The sequence below is a fragment of the Salvelinus sp. IW2-2015 genome, linkage group LG17 (assembly GCF_002910315.2).
Source record: "Salvelinus sp. IW2-2015 linkage group LG17, ASM291031v2, whole genome shotgun sequence".
NCBI classification, from domain to species: Eukaryota; Metazoa; Chordata; class Actinopteri; order Salmoniformes; family Salmonidae; genus Salvelinus; species Salvelinus sp. IW2-2015.
The window spans coordinates 39,141,305-39,154,274 of record NC_036857.1 but is presented as its reverse complement, the minus strand read 5'-3'; the positions used below and the strand labels follow the sequence as shown (position 1 = coordinate 39,154,274).

At 39.8% G+C, this 12,970-nt stretch overlaps 1 protein-coding gene across 1 annotated transcript in view; it reads right to left on the bottom strand.

Annotated features, from left to right (window-relative positions):
* The window catches only part of LOC111976345 (pro-neuregulin-3, membrane-bound isoform-like), a 198,669-nt gene that overhangs the window by 67,661 nt on the left and 118,038 nt on the right, over window positions 1-12,970 (bottom strand). Inside the window, exon 5 of the mRNA XM_070447752.1 lies at window positions 4,734-4,836. Within this exon, the coding sequence (XP_070303853.1) occupies window positions 4,734-4,836 (103 nt within the window). The remainder of the gene's footprint in view (window positions 1-4,733; window positions 4,837-12,970) is intronic.

The window sequence follows — 12,970 nt, the reverse complement described above, 5'->3', positions numbered from 1 at the left end:
ATATGTTTGGGGAGTCTCCCACATGCAATTTGGTGAACACCAAACGTGTTTGCTTATTTTTTTCATTAAAACTTCTTTAGGATAGGGTGCAGATCTTTCACTTAGGGAAAAATAGCGTGCCCAATTTCAACTTCGTTCTACTCATCCCCAGAATATAAGATATGCATATTATTAGTAGATTTGGATAGAAAACACTCTGAAGTATCTAAAACTGTTTGAATCATATCTGTAAGTATAACAGAACTTATATAGCAGTCAAAACCCTGAGGACTAACTTTTTTTTATTTAAGTCACTGTCTGTTCAATGAGTTATTATGGGCAGGCCAGAATTCTAATCACTATACTCGCAGTTCCTACTGCTTCCACTGGATGTCGCCAGTGTATGGAAATAGGTTGAAGTTATTCATTTGAACAATGAGGAAGAAAAACACCAAAAAGTAGAGTTGATTGTTGCGCAAGACTTGAAAAGTAGCGTGAGTTTGTTGATCTGCTGTATTGAAAACAGATTGACCCGTCTTCAATTTGATCGATTATTAACGTTTACAAATACCTTAAATTGTATTACAAAAGTACTTTGAAATGTTTTGGCAAAGTTTAGAGGTAATTTTTTAGATATTTTGTCGTGACTTTGCGCAAATTGGACGCTGTTTTTTTCTGGTACAACGGCGTCAAATAAATGGACAATTTGGATATATATGGACGAAATTAATCGAACAAAAGGACCATTTGTGATGTTTATGGGACATATTGGAGTGCCAACAAAAGAATCTCGTCAAAGGTAATGCATGTTTTATATTTTATATCTGCGTTTTGAGTAGCGCCGGCATGGTTGAAATAMGCTACARTCTCTTGTTGACATTTTGCTATCATCAGATAATAGCATCTTATGCTTTCGCCGAAAAGCCTTTTTGAAATCTGACATGTTGGCTGGATTCACAACGAGTGTAGCTTTAATTTGGTATCTTATATGTGTAATTTAATAAAGTTTGATTTTATATAATTTTTTTGAATCTGGCGCTCTACATTTTCCCAGGCTGTTGGGACGCAAGCGTCCCGCTATCCCAGAGAGGTTTTAAGCAATGGCTTTGTTCTGGCCACTCTTTCATAAAGCCCAGCTCTGTGGAGTGTACGGATTTAAGTGGTCCTATAGACAAATACTCCAATCTCCGCTGTGGAGCTTTGCAGCTCCTTCAGGGTATCTTTGGTCTTTTTGTTGCTTCTCTGATTAATGCCCTCCTTGCCTGGTCCATGAGATTTGGTTGGCGGTCCTCTCTTGGCTGGTTTGTTGTGGTGCCATATTCTTTCAATTTTTTAATAAGGGATTTAATGGTGCTCCGTGGGATGTTCAGAGTTTAGCATATTTTTGGTCTTCATGGTGCCGCTTGCTTAGTGGTGTTGCTGACTCTGGGGCCTTTCAGAACAGGTGTATATATACCGAGATCATGTAACAGATCATGTGACACTGAAATAAAGTCCACCTATGTGCAATCTAACTAATTATGTGACTTCTGAAGGTAATTGGTTGCACCAGATCTTTTTTAGGGGCTTCATAGCAAAGGGAGTGAATACATTTATTGAATATAGAGGTTTTTGAAACAAGTAATTTTTTTCATTTCACTTCACCAATTTGGACTATTTTGTGTATGTCCATTACATGAAATACAAATACAAATCAATTTAAATGACAGGTTGTAACAAAACAAAATAGGAAAATGCCAAGGGGGATGAATAATTTCGCAAGGCACTGTATTCTAGACACCTTCATACACACTTAAATTGCATATGAACAAAGTCTCATTAAACATTTTAAATGTTTCTGTTCCTACTACAACAAAGAAATACTTAAATACATGCAATTTTAACTTTGAAATATTACATTGAAAATGTGATTGGATTTGGAACCGGGCAGGCTGTCGGGAGTGAGCCAGGTGCGTCATTCAAAGCCCAGGGCAAGCAATGAGTAGGATGTTGTGTTTCAAATGCAAAGTGATTGCGTTTGATAAAAAAGCTTAACCTGCCTTCCCAATTAAACTAGTTTGAAAATTCAAAAATATATTTTATGGAAAAGGGATTTATGTTTCTGTACAGTCGTGGCCAAAAGTTTTGAGAATGAGTCTGCTGCCTCAGTTTGTATGAAGGCAATTTGCATATACAGTGGGGCAAAAAAGTATTTAGTCAGCCACCAATTGTGCAAGTTCTCCCACTTAAAAAGATGAGAGAGGCCTGAAATTTCATCATAGGTACACTTCCACTATGACAGACAAAATGAGATAAAAAAATCCAGAAAATCACATTGTAGGATTTTTAATGAATTTATTTGCAAATTATGGTGGAAAATAAGTATTTGGTCAATAACAAAAGTTTATCTCAATACTTTGTTATATACCCTTTGTTGGCAATGACAGAGGTCAAACGTTTTCTGTAAGTCTTCACAAGGTTTTCACACACTGTTGCTGGTATTTTGGCCCATTCCTCCATGCAGATCTCCTCTAGAGCAGTGATGTTTTGGGGCTGTTGCTGGGCAACACGGACTTTCAACTCCCTCCAAAGATTTTCTATGGGGTTGAGATCTGGAGACTGGCTAGGCCACTCCAGGACCTTGAAATGCTTCTTACGAAGCCACTCCTCTGTTGCCCGGGCGGTGTGTTTGGGATCATTGTCATGCTGATGCCGGGGCACCACCAGTACAGAGCTTGTTCAGGAATGGCAGCAGGCAGGTGTGAGTGCATCTGCACGCACAGTGAGGCGAAGTCTTTTGGAGGATGGCTTGGTGTCAAGAAGGGCAGCAAAGAAGCCACTTCTCTACAGGAAAAACATCAGGGATAGACTGATAGTCTGCAAAAGGTACAGGGATTGGACTGCTGAGGACTGGGGTAATGTCATTTTCTCTGATGAATCCCCTTTCCGATTGTTTGGGGCATCCGGAAAAAAGCTTGTCCGGAGAAGACAAGGTGAGCGCCACCATCAGTCCTGTGTCATGCCAACAGTAAAGCATCCTGAGACCATTCATGTGTGGGGTTGCTTCTCAGCCAAGGGAGTGGGCTCACTCACAATTTTGCCTAAGAACACAGCAATGAATAAAGAATGGTACCAACACATCCTCTGAGAGCAACTTCTCCCAACCATACAGGAACAGTTTGGTGACGAACAATGCCTTTTCCAGCATGATGGAGCACCTTGCCACAAGGCAAAAGTGATAACTAAGTGGCTCGGGGAACAAAACATCGATATTTTGGGTCCATGGCCAGGAAACCCCCCAGACCTTAATCCCATTGAGAACTTGTGGTCAATCCTCAAGATGCGGGTGGACAAACAAAACCCCACAAATGCTGAATAAATCCAAGGATTGATTATGCAAGAATGGGCTGCCATCAGTCAGGATGTGGCCCAGAAGTTAATTGACAGCATGCCAGGGCGGATTGCAGAGGTCTTGAAAAAGAAGGGTCAACACTGCAAATATTGACTCCTTGCATCAACTTCATGTAATTGTCAATAATAGCCTTTGACATTTATGAAATGCTTGTAATTATACTTCAGTATTCCATAGTAACATCTGACAAGACACTGAGGCAGCAGACTTTGTGAAAATGTATATTTGTGTCATTCTCAAAACTTTTGGCCACGACTGTACTATGCACTATGCTGCCTTGTTGATAACATGACTGAGTGGTGCAGATTACTGTTCCGTTTGAGAAGGGCGCTTCTGCCCGTTCACGTCACTGGCTATAAAGCGATGCAGCCTCATGCAAATTCCAGCAATGCAGCTTATGATTACCCTGAGAGGAAATCTCTTGCTAGGCAACTTAACAGTAACACCAAAGACAGTAGAGTATGAAGATGGGCAGAAACTGCTTCGCCAATAGACATCCCCGATCACACTTGTAGGCCATGCCATCAGGTACAACAGGTACCGTTGGCTAGCTAAGCTCATGCGCAGAAACGCCATCTCGTGCCGTCAAATCAAAAGCACTCCTTTGATATAAAGTTGTTTTTGACCAAAATGAAAATGTGTCAGTTATTTAAGACATTGGCTCGAGTCTAGGTTGTGCCAAAAGATTTTGAGAAAATTAAAACAACTAAGGAAGAATTTTTCACTTCTCAAACCCCGGCCTGGTCTGCTTTGCAAGCGCCTCTGGGTTCAGAAACTCTGTGGTAACATGTTGCTGGATAGGCGAAGACTAACATGTCAAGGCAGCTTTACAGTATCATAGTGCTGAATATCCTACCACCAACATGCTGTTTTGCATATTGTTCGGGAAGAGAAACCCACGAGGGGAGTTTTTGGCATCAAAATAGTGGCAAATAGTGAGCAATGGCAATTGACTGTAAAAAACAGGCACTTGTTGGAAACTTTTTTAGGTTTCCAACTGCACTTGTGTTAACAGTAGTTAACAAACCATGATTCCATGTTTAAAAAAAATCAACAAACTGCAGAAAAAGTATATTACTGTGCATTAGCCTTTACCTATGGTTACTGTTGAGGATGAGTACATTATTCCGATTAGACATACACTTTGAAACAAGAATGCTGTCTTTTGTCATATTTCTAAGTACAGCATCAATGAGCCACGGCTGGAGTCTAACACTCTTCGCCATTAAATAAACATAAGCTCAGTATATCCTTTTACACCAGGGCTGCACCTGTAGTATACTATGCTAATATCCCATGATGATACACTTTTCCATTCGTTGTTTGGAGGTATACTTAGCTACTCAGTGTGACCCTCACTCACTTGTTGCGGCGATAGAGAGCCATGCATGCCATTCCGAGAAAACAGATCCCTGAGGCAACGCTGAAGATGGACAGCACCTTTCTCTGGTAAGTCTCACGGCTTTCTGTGGAGACACAGGCAAATAAATATGATGTTAAAGCCACTCTCTGTATATACATGTAGAGTTCCTTCTCTGCAGAGACACAGGCAAAATAGTACTGTTAAAGCCACACTCGATATGCATGTAGAGTACTATCAAAGAGTGAGCCACCAAGAAAAAAGTAAAATGAAGAATCACACACCACACACAAATTCTTGCTAGTAACACGCACAATAGTAATAATGAGTTTTGTGAAAACAAGAAAAAAAGATATTAAATCCACACTCTGTAAGATGTGCATATCAAATCAAATTGTATTTGTCACATGCGCCGAATACAACAGGTGTCGACTTTACCGTGAAATGCGTACTTACAAGCCCTTAACAACAATGCATTTTTAAGAAAAATAAGAATTAAGAAAAATATTTACTAAATAAAACAAAGTAAAATATAAAAAAGCAACAATAAAATAACAAAAACGAGGCTATATACAAGGGGTACCGGTACTTAGTCAATGTGCGGTGCTACAGGTTAGTCAAGGTAATTGAGGAAATATGTACATGTAGGTAGGGGTAAATTGATTATACATAGATAATAAACAGCGAGTAGCAGTGGCGTAAAAAAATGCAAATAGTCCGAGTTGTCATTTGATTAGCTGTTCAGCAGTCTTAAGGCTTGATGGTAGAAGCTGTCAAGAAGCCTTTTGGACCTAGACTTGGTGCTCCGGTACTGAACAGACTATGACTAGGGTGTCTGTAGTCTTTGGAAATTTTTAGGGCCTTCCTCTGACATCGCCTGGTATAGAGGTCCTGGATGGCAGGAAGCTTGGCCGCAGTGATGTACTGGGCATAACTCACTACCCTCAGTAGCGCCTTGCGGTTGGAGGCCGAGCAGTTGCCATACCAGGCGGTGATGCAACCAGTCAGGATGCCCTCGATGGTGCAGCTGGAGAACTTTGAGGATATGAGAACCCATGCCAAATCTTTTTAGTCTCCTGAGGGGGAATAGGCTTTGTCGTGCCCTCTTCACGACTGTCTTGGTGTGTTTGGACCATGATAGTTTGTTAGTGATGTGGACACTATATTGCACGCTCTTATAATTAGCCATGACTCGAAGAACCCTGGAGTTTCTCAAGGAACCCTAGAGTTATTAAAGTAACCATTCTAGTTAATGGGTTCATATTTGCACCTTTGGTTAATTGAGGGATTCTTGGAGGAACCTTTAATGTTTCAACGTAGCACGTGCGGAGCATATTTGTCGCTATATTTAGAGAGTTGTCAGACCCCTCCAGAAACTTGGTAAAAGAGTCTTTTCAGTAATGCCTTTGGGGAGGTTTCACAACGAGGGTTTCTATGGTTTTGATAGCATTTAGCTACTTTTCCCACTCAATTCTGCCACAAACAAGAGTGGGAGAAGCTGTCTGTGTAGCAGAAATCAGAGCAATGGCACACACACAGGAGGAGAAAAAGGGTAGGTGGTGTACAGCAGGAGAGGTGGCAAAAATGGATGTCGGGGACCGCAGCTGTGCCACAGCAAGGCAAATTGCTGCTATTTGTATTTATTATGGATCCCCATTAGCTGCTGCCAAGGCAGAGTCCATGTGTACGTGTGTGTATAGTGTGTACATTTATCATGTGTGTGTTTGCATCTGTCTGTGCCTGTGTTTGTGTTACTTCCACTGTCACCACTGTACCATAAGGTGTATTTTGACCTGATTCTACTGCTTGCATCAGTTACCTGATGTGGAATAGAGTTCCATGTAGTCATGGCTCTATGAAGTACTGTGTGCCTCCCATAGTCTGTTCTGGACTTGGGGACTGTGAAGAGACCTCTGGTAGCATGTCTTGTGGGGTATGAATGGGTGTCCGAGCTGTGTGCAAGTATTTTAAACAGACAGCTCGGTACCTTCAGCTTGTCAACACCTCTTACAAAAACAAGTAGTGATGAAGTCAATCTCTCTTCCACTTTGAGCCATGAGAGATTGACATGCATGTCATTAATGTTAGCTCTCCATGTACTTTTCCCAGATCCCTCTTTGTGGCACCTGACCAGACGACTGAACAGTAGACCAGGTTGCGAAAAAACAGGGTCTGTAGGACCTGCCTTGTTGATAGTATTGTTAAGAAGGCAGAGCAACACTTTATTATGGACAGACTTCTCCCCATCTTATCTACTGTTGTATCAATATGTTTTGACCATGACAGTTTAACAACTAGGGTTACTCTACGCAGTTTAGTCGCCTCAACTTACTCCATTTCCACATTATTCATTACGAGATGTAGTTGAGGTTTAGGGTTTAGTGAATGATTTGTCCCAAATACAATGCTTTTAGTTTATAAAATATTCAGGACTAACATATTCCTTGCCACCCATTCTGAAACTAACTGCAGCTCCTTAAGTGCTGCAGTCATTTCAGTCGCTGTAGTAGCTGACGTGTATAGTGTTGAGTGGCCTTACTCAAAGCCAGTGGTATGTCGTTAGTAAAGATTGCTTTCTTCAATGGGCCTGAACAGCTACCCAGGGGAATTCCTGCTTCTACCTGGATTATGTTTGCGAGGCTTCCAACAAGTAACTCTTTATCCACATTATAGCAGGGGGTGTAAAGCCATAACACATACGTTTTTCCAGCAGCACACTATGATCGATAATGTCAAAAGTTGCACTGAAGTCTAACAAGACAGCCCCCACAATCATTTTATCATCAATTTCTTTCAGCCATTCATCAGTCAGTTGTGTAAGTGCTGTGCTTGTTGAATGTCCTTCCCTACATGGGTGCTGAAAGTCTGTTGTCAATTTGTTTACTGTGAAACCAGCATTGTATCTGGTCAAACACAATTTTTTCCAGAGGTTTACTAAGGGTTGGTAACAGGCTGATTGGTCGGCTATTTGAGCCAGTAAGGGGGGCTTTACTATTCTTGGGTAGCGGAATGACTTTAGCTTCCCTCCAAGCCTGGGGACACACACATTCTAGTAGGCTTAAATTGAAGATGTGGCAAATAGGATTGGCAATATCGTCTGTTATTATCCTCAGTAATTTCACATCCAGATTGTCAGACCTCGGTGGCTTGTCATTGTTGATAGAGCACAATATTTTTTTCACCTCTTCCACAATGACAATACGCAATTCAGAAGTACACTTCTTGTCTTTCATAATTTGGTCCGATATACTTGGATGTCTAGTGTCAGCGTATGTTGCTGGCATGTCATGCCTAAGTTTGCTTATCTTTCCAACGAAAAAGTCATTAAAGTAGTTGGCAATGTCAGTGTGTTTTGTGATAAATGAGCCATCTGATTCAATGAATGATGGAGCCGAGTAGGCTTTTTTTTCCAAAATGTCATTTAAAGGTGCTCCAAAGCTTTTTACTATTATTCTTTATATCTTTTCTCTTTGTTTCATAGTATAGTTTATTTTTATTTAGCTTTGTCACATGATTTCTTAATTTGCAGTATGTTGTAAATCAGTTGAGCTGCCAGACTTATTTGCCATACCTTTTTCCATATTCCCTCTCAACCATAAAACGTTTAAATTCCTCATCAATCCAAGGGGATTTAACAGTTTTTACAGTAATTTCTTAATGGGTACGTGCTTATTAGTAACTGGAATAAGACATTTCATAAATCTGTCAAGTGCAGCGTCTGGTTGTTCCTCATTACACACCACAGACCAGCAAATATTCTTTACATCATCAACATATGAATCACTACAAAACTTATTGTACAGTGCCTTGCAAAAGTATTCATCCCCCTTGGCGTTTTTCCTATTTTGTTGCGTTACAACCTGTAATTTAAATAGAATTTGATTTGGAATTCATGTAATGGACATACACAAAATAGTCCAAATTCGTGAAGTGAAAATAAAAAAAATTGCTTGTTTCAAAATTGTTTACATTTAAAAAAATAATTGAATAGTGGTGCGTCCATATGTATTCACCCCTTTGCTTTGAAGCCCCTAAAAAAGATCTCGTGCAACCAATTACCTTCAGAAGTCACATAATTAGTTAAATAAAGTCCACCTGTGTGCAATCTAAATGTCACATGATCTGTCACATGATCTCAGTATATACAGTGTTTCCTCCTTTAAAAGTTCCGTCATACTGCAGCACACCCTGCATGCTGCTGCAGCATTCTGTGGCACTTCATTTAATAATCAGCCATTTATTCTGTTACTGCAAGTTATTGCTAGTTTGACCACCAGAGGGCATCTTTGAGAAGCATTTGATAGTATTCCGTATTGGCATTACCAGATAATTTAAAAACCTTTTTTGTAATAACATTGTATATGGGATTGATTTTAAGAAACTTGGCTTAATTAATTTGATTAATATTATGGTGTTTCCAGTCAGAGAAAAAATGGTCAGTTTGTAAATTCAGACCGTTTCGCTCTCGGAGCGCACACTGGACGTTCGGGCCGAGGATTAGGGTTGATTTGAGCGTTCTGGCCTTACAACAGCAGTCAAGCACCCAGGCTAACGTTGGCTAGCTTCCATACACAAATGAGACCACTCTGACCATTTTACTCACCCTAGCAGAGCTGGTAAGGCAGTTTTCGTGCTAACCAGAGCGTTTGTGACTGTAAATGTGCTGCTGGAAACAATTTAATTACGCTTTTTTCCGACGTTTACTGACACTGGCCATATTCAACGGGTGTTGAGCGCTCGTAAAGTAATTATTCTGCGCTCTGGTACACTGACGAGAGTGCTCTGAAATCTGTGTACATAGTTGGCTGGACACATGAAATTTTTAACAATGTTGTTTTCTGATAAAAACTAGTTCATTGCATCCGCCGTGGAGCCCAGTTTCATAATATGACCATATTTCCCAGTTGTTTGCCGTCGTTTTGAAGTAATCGCGAAAAAACAGGCCTCATTTTAGTGCATTTTTCACCCGGCCAGCTCCTATTAGTTCTATTGAGCACCAACTCGCCTTCCGAACATTCTATTCCCAGCTTATTGTTCAACTTCACAATGCCTGCTTCGCTATTATTGGCAATGAGACTTGCTCACATTTTATAGTTAAAATGTAAACAACAAAAGTAATATTGGAACCCATTGTTTACTATGGGGGAAATATAGGCATGTCTGTCTATTTCGCCAAATTCCTCATAATGTGTATGTTTAGATTTTTTTCAAGTCGGGTGTAACCGGCGTAAAATGGCTAGCTAGTTAGCGGGGTGCGTGCTAATAGCGTTTTAATCGGTGACGTCACTCGCTCTGAGACCTTGAAGTAGTTGTTCCCCTTGATTTGCAAGGGCCGTGGCTTTTGTGGAGCGATGGGTAACGATGCTTCGAGGGTGGCTGTTGTCTATTTATGCAGAGGGTCCCTGGTTCGAGCCCAGGAAGGGGCGAGGAGAGGGACGGAAGCAAAACTGTTACACGGGCACCATTTTAAGTCTGGGCAGCGAGCGAGCTCGTTTGTCATCGATTGCTAGACCAGAAATAGTCGGAAGTTTAAAAAAATGCCCTACTTTTTCATTACGCAGACATAAGCACAGTTGACACCATAGAGGTGCGGATGTTTACTTTCTGCACAAGTAGTTTTTTTCCAGTTTCAGCCGAAGAACAGATTGTAGTTATAAAATAAAAAGGGATAAATTTTTTATGGAATTCTAAGCATCAATCCAGTTAAAACAGGCTCTGCGAACGTTCAATCCCATTAATTTGCTATGGTCTCGCGCTAGTGTTCCAGTTTAGCCAACGTTCTTAAGCCGTTTTTCAGCCTTGAGTGAATTTTGACTCGTTCTATTGTCCAGCCTATAGATAGCTAGAGCGAATTTACGAAAGCATCTGAATGTCCATTGAGAAAGCACAACGACTATACCATTTAGTTAAGAACGACGAGAATAATCAAGTCAATAAACTTTGGGTAGTTAGATAGCCTATAGTTAATATACTGGCAAGTTTTATTTATAACTACTAACATTAGGTAGCTAGCTAACATACCGGTTCATACTGCTGTAATGATATGCTATGTGGTTCGTAAGGACAGCATAGGTAAAACTTCTCTAGGGTAGGGGGCAGCATTCGGAATTTTGGATGAAATGCATGCCCAAATTAAACTGCCTGCTTCTCGGGCCCAGAGATATGATATGCATATAACTGGTAGATTTTGATAGAAAACACTCTAAAGTTTCCAAAACTGTTAAAATAGTGTCTGTGAGTATAACAGAACTGATTTGGCAGGCGAAAACCTGAGAAAAATCCATTCAGGAAGTAGTTATTTTTTTGGTTTTGTAGTTTTCTATTCAATGCCATTACAGTTTCCATTGACTTAGGACTCAAATTGCAGTTTCTATGCCTTCCACTAGATGTCAACAGTCTTTAAAAATTGTTTCAGGCTTGTATTCTGAAAAATGAGGAAGTAAGAGCAGTCTGAATGAGTGGACCCTAAAGTGTCACAGAGCTTTTTCATGCGCGAGACCGAGAGAGTTTCTTGTTTACCTTTTAAATTGACAACGTTATTGTCCAGTTGAAATATTATAGATTATTTAGGCTAAAAACAACCTGAGGATTGAATATAAACATCGTTTGCCATGTTTCTATGAACTTTACGGATACAATTTAGATTTTTTTGTCTGCCTGTTTTGGCTGCGTTTGAGCCTGTGGATTACTGAAGAAAACAAAAGGAGGTTTTTGGATATAAAGAGACTTTATCGAACAAAAGGAACATTTATTGAGTAAATGAATGTCTGCTGAGTGCAACCATATGAAGGTAAGGGATTAATTGTATCTCTATTTCTGACTTGTGTAACTCTTCTACTTGGCTGGTTACTGTTTGTAATGATTTTTCTAGTGGGCTATGTTCTCAAATAATCGTAAGGTATGCTTTTGCTGTAAAGCATTTTTAAAATCTGACACCGTGGTTGGATTCACAAGAAGTTAATCTTTAAACCTATGTAAAATATGTTTTGTTTTCTGAATTTTTATAATGAGTATTTCTGTATTTGAATTTGGCGCCCAGCAGATTCACTGGCTGTTGAAGAGGTGGGACGCTAACGTCTCACGTACCCAAGAGAGGTTAAGAAATTGTCAGCCAACATAACGTGTAAGGTAACTTATTTGAAAAGTCATTACTTTATTACATTGAATAGGAAGCTACCCCTTGGTCGTTAGGGCAAATCTGGTCTGTGTTAGGAGGGGGGGTTCACACCTAGCTTGGCTATTAGACTATTCTTTAGTAAAGGTTGAATAGTCTATTGTTCAGCTTTTAGCCCTCCTCCCCAACTTGCAACAAATTGCTGTTCCGATCTCTTTCCTTTCCCTCTTCCACGCATCATCATTCTGCTCCTGAGTGGCTCGCTTGTGGGAGTTATGGCAGGATATGGTAGCATCTTCGGTTGTGCGTCAAGACCAATAAAATGTTATTTGATTAAAGAATATGTTATGCTCCACACGTACATACGACTTGCTACAGTATTAACACAATATACAAAAACGATTATGATAGCGTAATAAGGAACTTTCTTTGATAAGAACGCACCCATATCCAAAGTTATTATTAGTTAGGAAAACAACAATGAAGGCAATGCTGGCACCAGACAGAAAATGTGCCAGGAGGGAAAAGTTTGTGCAGGTTCTGTTATGACTAGAGATGCATAAATGTCTGCGTACTTGACCTGGGGAAACACTGGGGAAGTGCTTGGCCTCTCATCAAAGAGTGAAGTTTGTCTGGCTCAACGAAATGGCTCAAATGTAAATTGTCTTCCACATTGAAATGGGATTCTTCTATGTGAATTATTGAAAAGGCGGAACACCTCAATTCAAACTGTTGTTAAATAAAACTTGTTTGAAAAAAAACTTTAAATTTACAAGTTGAAACACAGCCTATAAATAATTAACAGGCCTTGAAATCACACGCATACAAAAAAATAAATATATATATACATACAGTTATGACATTTATAATAATAATTTACAAAATTGTTCTCTCTCGCTTCGGAGGATGTGCTTTGATTTTGTTGTCTGTGTGCTTTATGTGTGGAATTCTATTTGGAATATGCCACTGAACTGCTACTGTGTTTTACATAGCATTTATTTAGGCAATTTCCAAAATACATCAAACATTTCCTGTCTGTTAAATGTTTTCCCACAATGCAATGTCATTTATGGTAATCTACTGTATTCAGTTTCTACAGTGTGTTACTGTTGATTATACAGTAATT